The following is a 17085-nucleotide window of genomic DNA, read 5'->3' on the forward strand; positions in this document are numbered from 1 at the left end:
ACCATGCAATAACCTCTTTTAATCACATTTTATTTAATTAATTAGTGTTCCACTAATATTATTTTTACAAATAACTCACGGCAGCCAATATACTTAATACTCCTTCCTCCTATTTTCCCCACAACCACCCTGTGAGGTGGGTTGGCTGAGAGAGAATGACTGGCCCAGCTAGCTTTCATGGCTAAGGCAGAACTTGAACTCATGGTCTCCTGCTTTCTTGCCCATGCTTTAACCACTAGACCAAACTGGCTCTCATAATTATTTTGCTCTTTACTTGCTAAGCCATAAGCCATGATTTATGTGCCACAGTGGCTGGATTCACTAAAGTCAAACTCAAAGAGCTAGGAGAGCGTGGCCAAATATGTCATATTTGTGATTGTGATAACGTGATTGAAGCTTTGCCTATCTTTAATGTATGTTACACAGCACACCATTGTGGCTACATCTTGACAGTATTGGATCTGGCAAACAACCCTTTCCATGATACTTTATGTAAACCTAAGTACTAAGTCCTGTTGAAGTCTACTCTTGTGTTTGCTGACAGAGATGTCAAGAAATTAGTTGCATTAGTTTCTTATTTTCTACCGCAACATTGTATTGTATTGAATTGTATTGTCTACAGCTTTTGCACCTATTGATCGATGTCTATCAGCTTTGGAAACTTTAAAATGTAGACTTCAACTTCCAAAATTTCCCAGCCAGTACATTTTAAAGTTGCTAAAATCGCTGCCATAAATACCACACCACCACTAGTGAAGACAACAACAGACACAAAGGAGGAGTCTCAAAATTGTCATGTTAGGTGTAGAACATTGGTGTAGAACAATCATAGTTAAATATTACAATGTTCAAGGCTGATCTTTTTATTCAAATATTAACTGGATTGTGCCTCAAGTAAAATATAGTATCAGCAGAGATGTAAAATAACTCTATTGTAGACAATGAACACTGGGTGGTGCTAGATGCCAACATATGCCTCTGCATCTAGATATCCCCAATGTTAATATATTATTCTACAAGCTGGATCAGAGATTATAATACAATAACAGTTTAGGAACATTAATTTAAATATATATAACTTTAAAATATTTCAGGGTGATACTATTTCAGTGTTCTTTGCAGCTCTGAACCATAAACGAAGGGCTTTTTAAATTTTGTTTGTTAACTGTGGATAAAACTGATTGGACTAGACCAGGGGTATCAAACATCACAATACATGACATTTTGTGACTTTTTCCCCCTTTGCTAAACCAGTTGTGGGTGTGGCCAGCGCGTGACTCATCTGCCCCCCAAATTTGACAGCCCTGGATTAGACTATATATATATGATATTGAAGTAGCTTCTCTCTTTGTAGTAAGATGACAGTCCAGACCACATATACTTCCACATTTTCCTGGGAAGAATTTTCCTTTCTTTATACACCTGACAAGAACATCCAGGTATTCTATGTTCAATTTTTTTTACATTTGTTCAGATTTGATGAGGGGGGGAAGATAAATTGCAGCATCAGCCAATATAGATGAATCATGCATAAATAGTCTCATGGGAGAAATATCCAGAGATATGGTAGTGACTACTTTAGGCAGAGAGGGACGAACTACAGTACTAGTTGCAGGTGCCAGAAAGCAAAAAGTAGATACACCAGGGTGTAGAAGGTTCAGTTACATTTATTCCTTCCAGTGCCTGAAGCTTTAGGAGCATAGCTTTATAACAGTCTCCCGTGAAGTTTGAAGCTTTCAAACTATCGTATCAAATTAAAACGTCCAACCAAAAAGATAAGCTGTGTTGGCAGTTAATGGCATTTGATCTTCCTTTAAACAGACAAGTTAGGCTGGCAGTTTCAGCCAAGGGGTTTAGGCAGCTCCTTCTTCTTTAGAACATCTAATTCCCTTTCCTTTCTCTTGTTATTCCATTTTCTGCCTGGCCAGTGAGCTAGTTCAAGACCATTTGAAGGATGGGGGGTTTATACAGGAAGGTTCAACAGCTATTGCCATGGCCTTCAACTTTCCCTCAGCCACCACACTCATTTTTCCCTCCCTTTTCAGTGCAGCACTTAAGCTCAACAGGTTCTGAGTCTCTTCTTCTTCTTCTTCTTCTTCTTCTTCTTCTTCTTCTTCTTCTTCTTCTTCTTCTTCTTCTTCTTCTTCTTCTTCTTCTCCTTCTTCTTCTCCTTCTCCTTCTCCTTCTCCTTCTCCTTCTCCTTCTCCTTCTCCTTCTTTCTCCTTTCTTCTTCATCATCATTTATTCTTACCCTCAGGGAGGCTGAAGTGTTATCCATAATTTTATTTTTCATCCAGATTTAAGAATCTGGTGTAACCAAAAAAAATGTCAAGTTATAATTTTTCTCTCAGAGTGGGATGGTATGGAAGTGTACTTTTCTACTGCACTCCAGAAATCATAAAGAGAACAAAGCATAAAACTCTACATTGACACAGCAGGAGTGGGCAACCTATACCTTTCTGAGTGCTGCAAGAAGGCAACTCTCCTTGGACCTAGTCAGGATAGCCAGTGGTTACAGAACGGACATTGCAATCCAACATCTGGAAAGCCACAAATTCAAATTTCAAATTCATCTCTAACATGATTACTAGTAAATAAAGTATTTGAAAAGTGCTCTCTTCTGAGAACTGAGGAGATTTAAGAAATAAAATATTCCTGTTAAATAATTAATAAAAGACCATAATTATCTTTTAATATTGAAGCTAGCCTACATGGATGGCAACATCCTATAAGCCTTTGCCATTAATGTCAATGTCATTTTCTAATGTTTACATTTATTCTGGACCTTTTCTCCAATGCTTAACTGTAGCCACAGGGATCATAGTATGGCATGATCAATAAATAGCAAATGCTTGCAAGGTCTCAGAAAATCATTAAAAACACTTTATTAACCATTTTTATTAACTACTTTGTTAAAAGGTGGAGGATTGCAAATGTTTTTTTAAATTAGTTTTAAGTAGCATCATTATATTACAAGAGACACAATATGGAAAAACTCATTGGCTGACTCACAGAGCCATAGTTTGAACCAGCCAGAGTGGTTTGAATCACATAATTTTCAGCTATAAATCATACTGGCAGGTATCACACATCACACTAAGCCAAATCCTGACAACTAAAGTATACCTTTGGCACAGTTAAAGCCATCTGGGTGACTTAGGGCCAATCACTCTCAGTCCCCCGATCCCATTGTGATGAAAATCAGAGGTTTATGCATTAAGTATGTACATCATCTAGAGCTATCAAAGGTGGAATAAAAATTAAATACATAAATAGCAAAGTAATTAGCACTGATTAAAATATTAATTTTGAAAAAAAGGTAAGAAATGACTCAGATTTAGGAACACCTTTATGGCATGAGCAAGCATTCTTGAGGGCACACAAGAACAAAATTGAATTAAAAGATGGAGGAAGGAGGCCATTGAGTAAGGAATAACATTAAAGGAGGATATGGCTGAAGGATCTGACCTCCCTTATACTATTTGGAGGACCCTGAATAGGTTGAGAGTTGGAGTGGCTAAATGTAAAACCAACATGCTCATGTTGAGGCTCTGAGTGGACAACATGCTATGTGAATGTGGAGCGACACGGACCCTGGCCCGTCTGGTACATCAGCTCCCATTAGAAACATGTGCCAATAATGACTTATTTTTGGCCAATGACAAAACCAAGAAGGAGGCTTTATTCTGGCATTTTAAGGTTTTGGCATTTTAAACTTTAGAGACATGGAAGAAGATGATTCTTTCACTCTTGTGAAAAAAATGCAACAAGAACAGGGAGAAAAAACAGATTCAAAGGATGTTGCATGGGCCATGAGTTAGTGAGCCATTGCAGTTCTATGAATAATCTCCATCCAGAAACAGACTCAGAGCTTTTGCAAAACAAAATGTGAGTTCTCATTAGCCACCATTCCTCCTTCTATTAAATAGTTTCACAATCTTTTAAAATGCTGGGCGTAATTTAATTTATACAAATTACAACCATAATATAAATTATTAATATATTTTAGGTTATTATTCTTCCATTCCTATACCTTTATAAAAATCAAACTCCTGACTGAACCATCTTTTTTATCCTCAAAATCAGAGGATTCTTGCTAGTCTCTATCAAGAGCAGAGTATAAAATGAATCATTTATTTCTTCATAATGTATGAAATATCAAAGTTAAACAAAAGATGTTGATAAAAAGGTCTCCAAGACTGAATAAAGATTTTTTTTTGTCCAAGAAACGGTCCAATATCAGAAGATCAGAAGTCAGGTTAAGTTCATCCTACATATAAACATATATTTGATTCTTTTGGCAATAAATCAACAATCATCTCAAATGTTTATACTGCAACTTGGTAACAATGAAGAAAGATAAGAAGGGGGAAGAATTTTGGATATGGGATTGATTTAGAGAAATGGCAAAAACTGTGGTCTCAAAATTATAAGATGACAATGTCAACAGCATATAAAGAAAATTTGTATAAGATGTTTTACAGGTGGCATTTTCCCCGACAAGAATAGCAAGAATGTTCAAGAATAAATCCAAAAAATGTTGGAAATGTCATCAGACACCTGGCTCATATTACCATATGTGGTGGACTTGTGCGGATGCTAAAAAATACTGGACTAAAATCCACATGTGGTTGGAAAAATGACAAAAAAACATAGACTTGAAACCAGAGATGTTTTTATTGGGAATTTTACCTGAAATATATAGTAAAGACTTGAAATACCTGATTGTAAATGTATTAACAGCAGCTAGGATTGTATTTGCTAAAAACTGGAAAAATGAGAAAATACCATCACAGGAGGAAATTATTAAGAAAATATTGGAATGTGCTGAAATGAACAGATTGACATTTGAAATTAGAGAACAAGAGGATAAACAATTTTATAAAATTTGGGATCTTTTCTATCAATGGTTAGACAATAAAATACAGTAATGAAATATATAGACTTTTAGAAAATAATAAATATATAAAGATGTACTTCTTTCTTATTATATCTACAAAATGATTTTAGGATAGATTTGGGATGATAATATGAACTGTTATAAAATAAACTAAGTAAATTATGATTACCTTGTAAAACATGAATGAATAAAAATATAGTCAAATGATTGATTAATAATGATACTAAGGTATTTAATTTTTGATTGAAAATATGAGATTATATGCAATGTAATTGTAATTGAAGACTACGAAATGGAAGCACAAAACATTTTGTAAACCAACTAGCACACTGTATGTACACCTATGGAAGATAGCTTGATGTTTTTATGTTTTGTTTGTTTATATTTGCTTTTAAAAAACCAATAAAATTAAAAAAAAAACAATGAAGAAAGATCAGATGTGCTTCAAAAAATCAAGCCATTCCTATCCTGTATTGATAAGGGAGCCATACTTGACCATATGGCTTGCTGCTTAATATTCAGTTGCAGAGTGGGATTAACATTATTTTTAAAGGGTCCTTGCTCCAAGAGTCTTATCTAAAGCACAAAGAAAAACAAAAAGTAATAAAGATGAACAGAATAAGAATATTGAAACTTTCAGAGAACTTGCCCTGTCAGTGTACTGCAATGAAAACAGAAGTTGTACAGTTGTAACCAAATTAGAATTAAACTTCATGTATCTATCTGATTAGGTTGGATTCTGGAACCTTATTTTAAGGTGCAACGATGCCCTAGATGTGATTACTATGATTGCATGTAGTTTTTAGTTATAATAAGGTCCTAGATTGTTCTGAAGCCTTATTGAAAAAAAACAACATGAATTCTCACATAATAGAAACAAAAAGATAGGTACTAATTTTGAAATAATGGAGTCAGATATTTTTAGATTCTGATAATTGGGATCAAGAATGCTTGAGATGAATGTTGAGATGGTTACTATATTTGGGAAATAAATTGCTCTTTAGTTATTAAATTTATACACACCAAATTATATTTAAGTAAGTTTAATGTAGTACCAAAATATAATACATTAAAGGCCGTGATTTCTAAAGAAAAACACTTTTAAAGTAATATATTACTATTTTCACTCATTAAATTAAAAAAAACCTTTTATAACTATGAAGATAAATCATTATTTTAATTTTGGGATAGAGGTGTTTTGTGCAATGGCTGCCATAAATCTCACATATTACAGGTGTGTCCCTAATTTTTCAATATTTGCAATCACAATAATTATAGCAATAATTAAATACCTTTTCTCACAAAGTACTAAGTCTGGGTTAGCCTTCTGCAACAGCTGCACACTCCCAGATCTGGACTGATTGCTCCACAGGAATGTATAAAAGGGCCCAGAAAGAGTTGCTTTATTCAGAGGTTGCAAAGCTGCGGAGCAACTACCTGTAATGTCATGCCAATCTACAGCATGCTAATCACGCTTTTTCCTTTCCTGTCATTTGCTTGCTCTGAATGTCATGCTTTGAATGCTTATATTTCAATAGAACCTAAGTATTGTTTTTGTCCGGTTGGGAGGCCATGGGCATAAAAATTCCAGATGTGGAAAAAAAAAACCCCACCCTGGTAGCATCTCTCCACTATTCAAGTTGAGTGTATCAGGGTGTTGCTCAATTCCTTGTCATGGGAGTCAAGCAATGCTGGGAAATGCATTGACAGTGAATGAATCTGTCAAGAGCTAAACGTGCTAGAATTATTTGAAAGGTAACTTTGTCTTTCAACACAGATACGGTGTATCAGAGTATGGGATGGTGAAGAAAAGGAATAGGAAAAATGTGATATCAATTAATATGTATCTGAGGGTTATTTGAGGGATCATCCATCCTCTGGATTACATCTGCCCATTCCACCAAATCTAGCAGAGAGCATAATGTTAATATTTGTTTGCATATACTGTTTTTAGCTTTATTATATGTCACTCAGAGTCACTTGTCTGAGAGATGGGTGGCTATATACAGTAAATATGATGAACAAATAAATAATAGAGGAATCTGTATCACTTGAACATACTCTGGCAGCAGAAAAACAGAAGCGCTACATATTAAGTGGCAAGTGGAATTAGTGTTACCCAGGGGACTTCGTGAATGTATATGAATTTTTCAATTGCTACCTAAAAGAAAATGATTTTTAAAAATCAGGGATGCTCCAGATACATTTGTATATTTTATTTTCCAACAATAGAACAGCGTTTGATAGGTTCAAAATATGCACTTAATGTTTCTACCTTGTATCTTTTATTTGTTCAAACAACAATGCGTTATGGCCAATAATAAATATGTTTTACCTATTTTTCCTGTCATCATTATCAGTTAAAAGGAAATTTTCTATTTGGTCAATAAAGTTTTCATGCTAGATTGAATAAAGTTATATCTATAGATTGGCATTAAAGGGGGCCAGTAAATAATGCTGTAGTTTTTAAAACTAACATGATACACAAAGTTTCAAGTTAGTTAATGTGCCTCTTTAAAAAGCCCTTTTTCTTTTCAGTTACTCTTTATTTTTAACCTTCCGGCTGCAACTTTTTTTTGCTTCGATCCCCATCTTTCCAGTATTGCTCTGTCTGCATTTCGGTAAGTCGCGAGATAGTCCGTTGAAAGGCAAATATCTCTTCTTCTCCCGTGAACATAGAAAGTGCTTCAGCTGAATCCTAGAGACACGTAAAAAGAAAAATACAGGAATTCTGAGACAGAAAAAACATCTTGACTGGGTCCTCAGTAATGAAATTCCACTGCACAGCAAGACAAAGAATTCTTTAGTACAGATCGCACTTGTTTAACAACCATTTGCAGCTAAGACAGTGATGAAAAAGCAACTTTATGATCACTCCCTACGTTTATGAGCTTTACACCGTGTGTAAAGAACTTAGTAACCACTTCACTTAATAATCAAGTTGCCACTAAATGAGGACAACCTATAATGAAGATGAAGACACACAGGCCACCAAACCACTTTGCAACTGGATCCTTGGCTCAAAGGGCCTCACTTGTATCCATATCATCTCTACTTACTCCAGTTTCTGAAACATTAACAGGCAACGGAGCTTCAACTCCTATTATTTTATAAACACTCCCAAACTTTATATATGTGTGTGTGTTGATGCTTTATTTGGGTATGTATAATGTGTTTTATCAGTGTTATATATCTGTGGTTGCAGGATCTCTGTAGATGCCATACACTAAATAAATAAATAAAACCTAACACGGAGTGTGGGGAGGGCAGAAATATAAAAAAATGTATCCATGTCTTTGTTTTTTACACTTCACTGGAGTGGAATTACCTTTCAGGTAAGCAGGATGGTTAGAAGGGCCAAATCCCAAATTTCACAGGAAACAGTGGAGAGGGTATCAGGTACTAATTTTTTTAAAAAAACTTCTTTAACTACCTGTCCAGACCATTTTTGTTGCATTCCCAGTATTACATTTTGAGGGAACGGTAGTAAGAGATGAAGAATATGAGCTGAAGTAAGAACAAGTGAGGAAGAGAATGAGGAAGTTAGAAAAACAGAACAGTTGGTGTGCGGGCAATAACCCTGCCACATAAGCAACTTTATAAAAGAGGACCTGGACAACAGTGGACAAAGATTGCTTGTGTCAGTGAATATACATCCATTGCTCTCTCCATTCTCATGAACTCAAAGCCTGCTCCAAACCTGCTGGGATTGGGGCAAATTGTCAGAAGAGATCATCTGGTGATAAACCTGTTTCAAATCTGATGCTTGACCAAGGTGTTGCAGAACATATGCCATATGGTACTTTCTGGAGGGAAAAGTCCCCTTTTGAGTTTGTTACCCTGTCCTTTCCAGTGAACTGAGTGAGTGAAGTACATATAGAAATGGAGACACATGAAGGATTTTAAGGGCATCTTAAATGCCTTTGTCCTGTGTGGAAAGTATTCAGCACTGCCTTATTCCGTGTCAGGGTTAAAGTCCCCACCAAATTGGAACACAGCCCTAATTAGCAATAGGGTCTGAGCCTTTTTGTCTTTTTGCATTTTCATTAAATAAACAAAACATCAAGATAAAAACATTTAAAATTACATTGGAAAATATACAAAAACATTGGATATAACACTTGAAGGGAGATGAGATCTTAAGGAGACATGCAAATATTTTAAACATTAATATCCGAAGTAATTAGATAATATCTAAGAATAAATCTGAACCTTTCTTTAGCAGTTATCAACCTTGATTAGAAATAGCTTTGCTTAACTGATTGATTACATTGGTTCTACTGTAAATGATACAGAGTCAATTTTTGACAATAAGTTACTAAAAATCCTCTGAGCTAGTAAGTCTGGCGTTTTTATCATATCAATGTTTCAAAAACACTTATCAAAGCAATTTGACCTACCTTTGTTTTTCAGGAGGAAAAATATTTTTCCTCCACAAATCCCTGGAGATTTCAAATGGAGGCTGGACAGCCATTGGTTGGGAATGTTTCCATTTGAATTCCTCCTCTGAGCAAAGGGTTAGATTCAATAGCTTGATGGCACCCACAAACTCCAGGATTTGGGTGCAAAGTCAGCATAAGGCTTTATAGAGATAAGGGTCCAGGCTCTCTTGAAGAAAGCCACCTGTATAGGTATCGTTTTGGAGTTCTGCAGCCCTGATGACCTTTACCAAGAAAGGCACAGGTGAGTGACAGGAACAATCCTTTTGTAACCTTTCAGCAGCTTAGCAAATGTAGTACTTACTGTCCATGAAATCTATTTTCATTGGGAAATGCTAGTAGTAATTTTTCATATGCAGCAGTTAACTCAAGAATGCTCACTCTGCAATAAATAACTGGGGGGGAGGGAATGATAAAGGATTCACAAAAAGATATTGCGCATTAATGAATATTTATGAACGACTGCGGTGGGTTTTTGTTTTGTACGCATATTGTAGGAGATGTTGTGTATCAGCTCTCTTCCATGTGAATCTAAAGAAAAAAAGACACATAGATGCTCCTTATTCTAACAGAGCTTCAAACTGATACACAGCTGAATGTCTTGAGTAAAACAAGTACAATGAATTGCACTTGAGGAACTTGTAACAGTTGACCCAATATTTTCAATGCATTAGAAATATACTCTTAGATTTGTGGACATTTATGGATCCTAACCCATGAATAAATAACATTACCTTAAATTACGGCAGAAGAAAAAATGCTACACTGAACCTGCAGGAAGGCTACAGAATGACCCTCTAAATGTTTTTTTTTTGTTTTATAATAATGCCAGCACGCAGACCCAAACAATTATGTTCTCTTCCAACAAAGGATGTTCATAGTGCTTACCTGGCTCAACCCCAAATCATCCATCAATACCCTTTTCTCATCCAGTCCACTATCATGATCCGCTTGAATAAATATACTCTGGAGGGGAGCTGATGCAGAGCAAATAAGACGCACCTGGAACAAAGAAAAATGACTGAAGTTCATCACTTAAGAGTTCTTATTTCTCCATTGCATCTCTCAACCCTCTTTATTTTCTTTTGTTTTTAAGCGGAATACTTTTGAAAGTTCATTTATAACAACTGCTTTCTGTTTCTGATGGTATGCATGGCACTCCTTAACAATGCAGAAGAGTATAGAGGTGGCCCTGCCATTCAGTCACAAATAACTTTTAATATTAAAATATTTTTATTATTTATCTTACTTCTGTAATAGCTTTTAAAATAAAGAAACAAAAATACACTAGATACTGAATTGCTATTTCAAACTCAATCAAAAAAGTACTTATTTTATTTATATATCAGGCCATCACTCTAAATCATCACTAAATCAAATTTAAATAGGAATATGTTTTCATTTAGTTTTTTTTTATACATTATTAGGATGCAGGAAAAATCAGATGAGGGATTCCAAAACCTTTCAGTCCAGGGATAAAACCAAGAAAGCAAGGAAGCATGTAGGATAGCTACCCATAGTCCCTGTCAACTTCTATGGACAGCTGTTGAAATATAGGTCTAAGATACACACACACACTCACACCTTCATTCGGTAATGCCAAACATCCAGACATTATGTTTCCTTCAAATATGAAAACTTTTAGATCCAGCTGTCCAAGAGCTCCAAAACACTGGAAAGCAAACCAGAACTCCTTAGAATCTCCTCAGGAGGGTTTCCTCGATTCTTGAATGCCTGCTTCATTCTACTACCCATTTTGGTAGTGTGACATCTTACAGGTGCAGCATTTTTCAGTCAATTAAACCAAAACTTCCTGACAAAATACTTGTCGGCAGGATAGAGATGCAGAGCAATTGCATTTTTTTTTCCTAATGTGCAAGTCAAGGAAATCTTTTCAGATTTAACCTTTGAAAAATTGCATCAGGCTAATAACAGCACTACACTTTTTGGAAAGCACACTTTTTTTTCTTCTTCAGTACTTCTGGAATGACTACAGTATGTGACATACTATTCTGCTGTCCTTCCAGGAAGGGTCATAGAAAGAAGAAATCCCTTTGCAAAGAGATTGGGACTTTCGTAAATGATCTAGATGCCTTAAATATAGCTGCAGGTGATTCTTGTTAATTTAAAACAGAGAGGTAACCCTCTTTTTTTAATTTTGAGGTAAGAATAAATGCTAATTAGACAATGCTTGAGGACAGAAGTATCATTATGGATTCTTTTACACAACTAACATTATTTGTCCTTATGAGATTTATCTCAGAATGGAAATAGTTGGTTAGTTTCTTTCCCTTAGCTCTTCTGAGTTATTGTAATAAATATGTCAAGACTCTGAAAGACAGTCATTAAACAGCTTTTCCTTTAATTGCAGTCTCACTATGGATGCATTTGCTGGATTTCGGAGAAGCAAATATTAGCCTACTTGCTTCCTTTCAGATGCTCCTACTTTGTTCAATAGGAAAAGGGTTATATTTGTGCACTGCTCTCTGCTGAGGGGGAATTATTAATAGAAGCCAGGATGTTGGGAATTTTATTCTGACCTAAACAGAACTCATTTGCATTTTCGGGGGTCATGTATGGATAACAACATAATCAGACCATCTCCCCATTTCAAAGTAATTCTCACCTCACACGCAATTAAAAATTAAAATGCATATATATTCAAATGAAATATAATTAAACATACTATCTTGGGAGAAAATACATTTAGAGACACACATTTAAAGACACAATTTTGCACAACCATTTTTTTAAAAAACCCATAGATTCATCTGAAAACAGAAGAAAATAATCCTATGAATGCACCTTAAAAACAGAAAACTGACATGGAACAGAGATAGACTGATCTCTCCCATCGTATGTCCATGAAAAAAAACTGTTAAAAAGGGTTCTTATGGGCTACAATGACAGTAGCACCAAGGAAATATTTGTTTCCTTCTCTTCTCTTCTCTTCTCTTCTCTTCTCTTCTCTTCTCTTCTCTCCTCTCCTCTCCTCTCCTCTCCTCTCCTTTCCTCACCTCTCTCTCTCTCCAGAAAGGAAGGTAAATCCCTTCCCACCAAAGGGGTGCCTATTTATCTACTTGTATTTGCATGCTTTAAAACTGCTAGGTGGGCAGGAGCTGGGGCAAGTATTGGGAGCTCACCCCATTCTGCAAAGCTCGGTTCTCAAACCTGGGCTGTCTTTAACCACTGAGCCATTGTAAATTTTAATAGCGGCTAGCAGCTAAAGGAGAAAATGCAGTAATTTAAATTCAATTAGACAACACATTAATCTTAATAGTCAAGGCTTTAATAGCTCACATGGTAATGCAGTGTGATCAATGAATATATGCTGATGCATTTTGCCAGGTATTAATTAATTAATTAACATTCAGCATTTCCAAGATAATTCAAGATGCATTCATCTCATAAGAACCTGAAAAAACAAATGCCTACCTTTTTTTCATAAAAAGTATCAATGAGAGTGATGAAGCGTCGAGCTTGGGTTCTTTTTGCCATTGTAAAGAGAGGTATATTATGAACAAAAACCAAGTCAAAATTCTTGGATATTTCCAAATAATCACTGGCTCCAAGAGGCTGAAATGGGAATTAAGACGCAAGAAATCAGTAGATTGACAGCTACTTTTCAAAAGGCAAAAAGGCTGTTTTCTGTTTAAATTTGCTCTTCTTGTCCTAATCAATCAAATGGTTTTCCATTTTGCTTCTTCCTCGGAAAAGGAGGGGGGAAATTAAATATATGGATTTGAATAAACATGCACATTTGCTCTGATTGATGCACATCAATTAGATTAAAATTGATTAAAAGCATGTTTTTCCTTTATTCCCCATATCTATACTATAATAAAGTAGGATAAGGCTGAAAGAAAAATGAAGGCGTAAGGATAGCAAAACATCATTTACATCACCAGAATCTTTTTTTTATTTGGATCATCCTGGACTAATACAGCTTGCCTTTCACAACTGTTTCTGAAGCAAAAGGTAAAAATCCTCGGTTAACAGGTAATCCTTGGTTAATGACTATTCGTTTAGTGACTGTTGAAGTGGTGGCAGCAATGAACCATAGGTATGTCTGGTCCCTGAAGGCTGTTGCAGCAGCCCATGATCATATGATAAACATCTGGCTGCCCGGAAACCAGATCACCATTACAACTGCCAGTGAGTTTCAACTCCCCTCACCACCTCTGCCCTTTTGGCTGCCCTACACAGTGGCACTTGTTGGCAGTTTCACAGTTGAATCAGAGGTCCAGGGCCTTCAGCAGTGTCAGCCAGCTGCTATCACCCATGGGCCATTGCTTCAGCTCTAGACTCAGTGAGTGCTGTCTGAAGACCTGTGCTGTAGCCAGTCACCCAAATGCCATAGGTTAAAGCCTCAGACATTCCCACAGCCCTGTGCTCCACTGGCCCAGTCACCCATGGCTGACCTTCATCTTCTTCTTCCTCCTATTACTGACAAAGTGTGCCCAGAGGGGGAATCAATCAAATTTGCAAACAGTACCAAGCTGGCCAGAATAGCTAAAACCCCAGAATACAGGCCCAAGATTCAGACAGATCTCAACAGACATGAATACTGAGCCGTAGCTAACAAAATGAAATTAATATGTAGAGAAAAGTAAGGACTTACACTTAGGCAAGAAAAAAATGGACAGGTATAGAATAGGCGGAACTTGGCTCAACAACAGTAACTGGCAAGAGGGATCTAGGAGTCCTAGTGGACTATCATTTAAATATGAGCCAGCCATGTGCTCCAACTGCCAAAAAATCCAACACAATCCTAGGCTGCATCAACAAAGGGGCAGAATCAAGATCATGTTTTAACTTCAAGCAGTTTCCAAAATTTTACCCAGGTGTCCTTCTCAATTACACTCCCAGAGAATTTTTAACTGACAGCAAAAAGGGTTTGAATCTAGAATACTGATGCTTTGACTCTTAATAGTGCCGTGAATATACTGAAACTATCCTTATTCAGCAGTTGTGGAAAATCTGTATAATTGTATAATCTCTGGGTATATGTTCTTGAAAAACATTGCAATTTTCTTGAAAGAGCCAGACAAATTACTGAACCTATCTGGAATCCAGAACTTGTTTTCTCTGAAGGATTAGTCCAGTATTGTAGGCTGCATAGAGCTTGTAATGGTGGTGTGCCGTTATGAAAATGTGTGCCTTTATGAAAATATCACCTCTGTGAAGAACATGCTGTTCTCTTCTAATAGCATACATTTAAGAAAATGTTTCTTAAGTCATGTAATGCTCTGTAAATAGCCAATGTGTTTGACCTGAATACTCAGTGCAATTCAGGTACCTTCTTTGAATGTTAATTTCCAATTCAAGTTTCAGAGGAGATTGCACGACACATTGTTTCCCCTTTTTATAATCATTGGAGAGACCTACAGCTGTGGCCCTTTGGATGTGACAAAATTATAAAGCCAGCAACCTTAGCCAGCAATAGTTACATCGACTAACATAGTGAGTTTTAGTTTACTAATGTTTGGAATTTGACAGGTTCCCAAGCCAAACCAAGAACAACCAACCAATGGAACAGCTTCCCTCAGAAGTTGTGGGAGCGCCATTACTTGAGACTTTCAAGAAGAGATTGGACTGCCATTTGTCAGAAATGGTGTTTCTGACACCATTCTTGGGCGGGGGGTTGGACTAGGTGACCTATAAGGTCCCTTCCAACTCTGATTATCTGTTATCTGTTATCCATATGTCTATAACACACTGTAGAAAATGAATGTATGTGTACTATTTAAAAAGATAACAATTATAGGAATCATGCTCCATTGATATTAGACTTTTGTATCATTATGCTCATCCTTCCCAGTCCTTTCTTGCAATTCTCTGATTAAAATTGGTAAACACTCACCGGCCAGCCCCTATTTCACACTTAAATTAATTTTATGACTTTTTAACTTTTAGACGTTAATAGAGAAAAGAAATTGCCAACTTTCCTGCATCGTTTGTGATTTACAAGTTGGTTTTCTGTCTTTTTGCTACCATAGAAAAGATGGATGATGTGAGAGTCTGCTGTAGCTATTTCTTCTGATAATCCTTATTATGGAGAAATAGGATTTTATTAACATTAGGCTAACTCCAAATTCATTTATGGCAGTTCAGCCTCATCAGTTAGCCCATTTTAGCCTACAATCTAAGTGATTCCCTTTTCAATTTAACTGCCAAGTTAACAAAAGTACAACTGTCATTATCTCTGTTCAAGTTATTTTTAGAGGTATATATTAAAGCATTCTTGGAAATAATGAGCAATAGATATCTTTCTATTAGTGCCATATTAGGATGGTGATAGCTTTGAGTGTTTTTACATCTGAAGAAAGTGACAGCCTTCTCCTTTGCAGTGGAATTATTCATCAACAGCACTATGAGCTTAAAAAATCATTATGAAAGAACAGAAAACTGAAGGAAGTACTACTATTCCTTTTATCTGTGCTATGCTATTTATTTAGAGCTAAGAAAATTTACATCCAGACTTACTTATTGTTCTAATAGGCAAGGCAATTATTGGTTTCAGCACTCTGAAGTTCCTCCATTTTATTTAGAACAGATCTCTATTTTATTTAGAATTGATTACTTCTGTTAAGATGGCAAGAATAAGAGTTATTGAATATTGCAATTTGAATATTGCAAACTAATTTTATAGGAAGCATCTCCAGCATCATCGTTTGGACAGAGAATATAACGAAGGAGGCAATTGTGTCGATTTTGCAATCATAAACATTTCACAATTATTGTCAATGATAAAAACATTCCTGTAATTATAGAATCAATTTTTTAAATTTACTTTAAGCACCAGCATAACTAGAGGGCTCTAGATGCATTTCTTAAGGTTGCTGGTGAACAAGCCCTTAGTTTTCAGATTATTCCCCCTCAATACCAATAAAAGAGCAAACAAATCAATAAAATGTAGAACTCAGACTTATAACATATGCATGTCTTATTTTAGAATCATAATCTTGGAGGGGTTCATTCAGGCCAAAGTCCAATTTCCTGCACAATTTAGGAATCCAGATTAAAGCATCCCTGATAGATGGCTGACAGGCATGAATTAAAAAAAAAAAAACTTATCTGCTGAGGAGGAGCTTACATTTGGTTGGAGCTAATATTGGCTACCAATTCTCTCCACCATAAGCAACCATCGTATGTATGTATATGTGTGTGTGTGTGTGTGTGTGTGTGTGTGTGTATACATACACACATACACACACACACATACATATATAGTATATATACATACACACACATATGGATAGGTGCATATCTAATGTTTGTGCTGTTGTTTTTTTTAAAAAACTGTACACTTTATTAGAGTAGTATTGTTAGAAGAAGCGTCTATAAATGGAAAAAAGGAAACAAACAGGTATTGGTTTCCTCATTCTTAAGATCATTACTGAGTCTGCATCAGTAAGTCCACTCTATTCTTAATGGGAAACAGTAATCTCTGCTCAAGCATAATTATATTAAAAAGTTGTTGCTACCATCAGAGGGCAGTATTTGCTACACAGACTATAGTTTCAAGGGTTTTGTTATTTAAAGAAGTAGCCACAGAAGTATAGAGTGGATGTTATTATCAATTTTTCTGGGCTTCTTCTTTACAAATCCAAGATATAGGCTTCATTTATATTTTAGACCATGATAACTTTTTAATAAACATAGATTAATAGCTTTTAAATTAAATTACACATACTGAATAAAACCTTAAATCAATGGGTTTGATATGAAAACACTAGTTTTTAG

General features: G+C 35.8%; 1 protein-coding gene across 3 annotated transcripts in view; it reads right to left on the bottom strand.

Moving 5' to 3' along the window:
* Positions 1 to 7098: 7098 nt before the first annotated feature.
* Positions 7099 to 17085, bottom strand: part of AFG1L (AFG1 like ATPase) — a 59835-nt gene continuing 49848 nt past the window's right edge. For all 3 annotated transcript variants that reach the window (XM_026726645.2, XM_026726644.2, XM_087913395.1), the window contains 3 exons: positions 12775 to 12915; positions 10228 to 10341; positions 7099 to 7598 (listed from right to left, as the gene is read on the bottom strand). In XM_026726645.2, coding sequence (XP_026582430.1) covers positions 7452 to 7598; positions 10228 to 10341; positions 12775 to 12915 — 402 coding nt within the window. In that variant the 3' untranslated portion in view covers positions 7099 to 7451. The remainder of the gene's footprint in view (positions 7599 to 10227; positions 10342 to 12774; positions 12916 to 17085) is intronic.

The sequence above is a fragment of the Pseudonaja textilis genome, chromosome 1 (assembly GCF_049901715.1).
Source record: "Pseudonaja textilis isolate UNSWEBS1 chromosome 1, rPseTex1.2, whole genome shotgun sequence".
Classification (NCBI taxonomy): domain Eukaryota; kingdom Metazoa; phylum Chordata; class Lepidosauria; order Squamata; family Elapidae; genus Pseudonaja; species Pseudonaja textilis.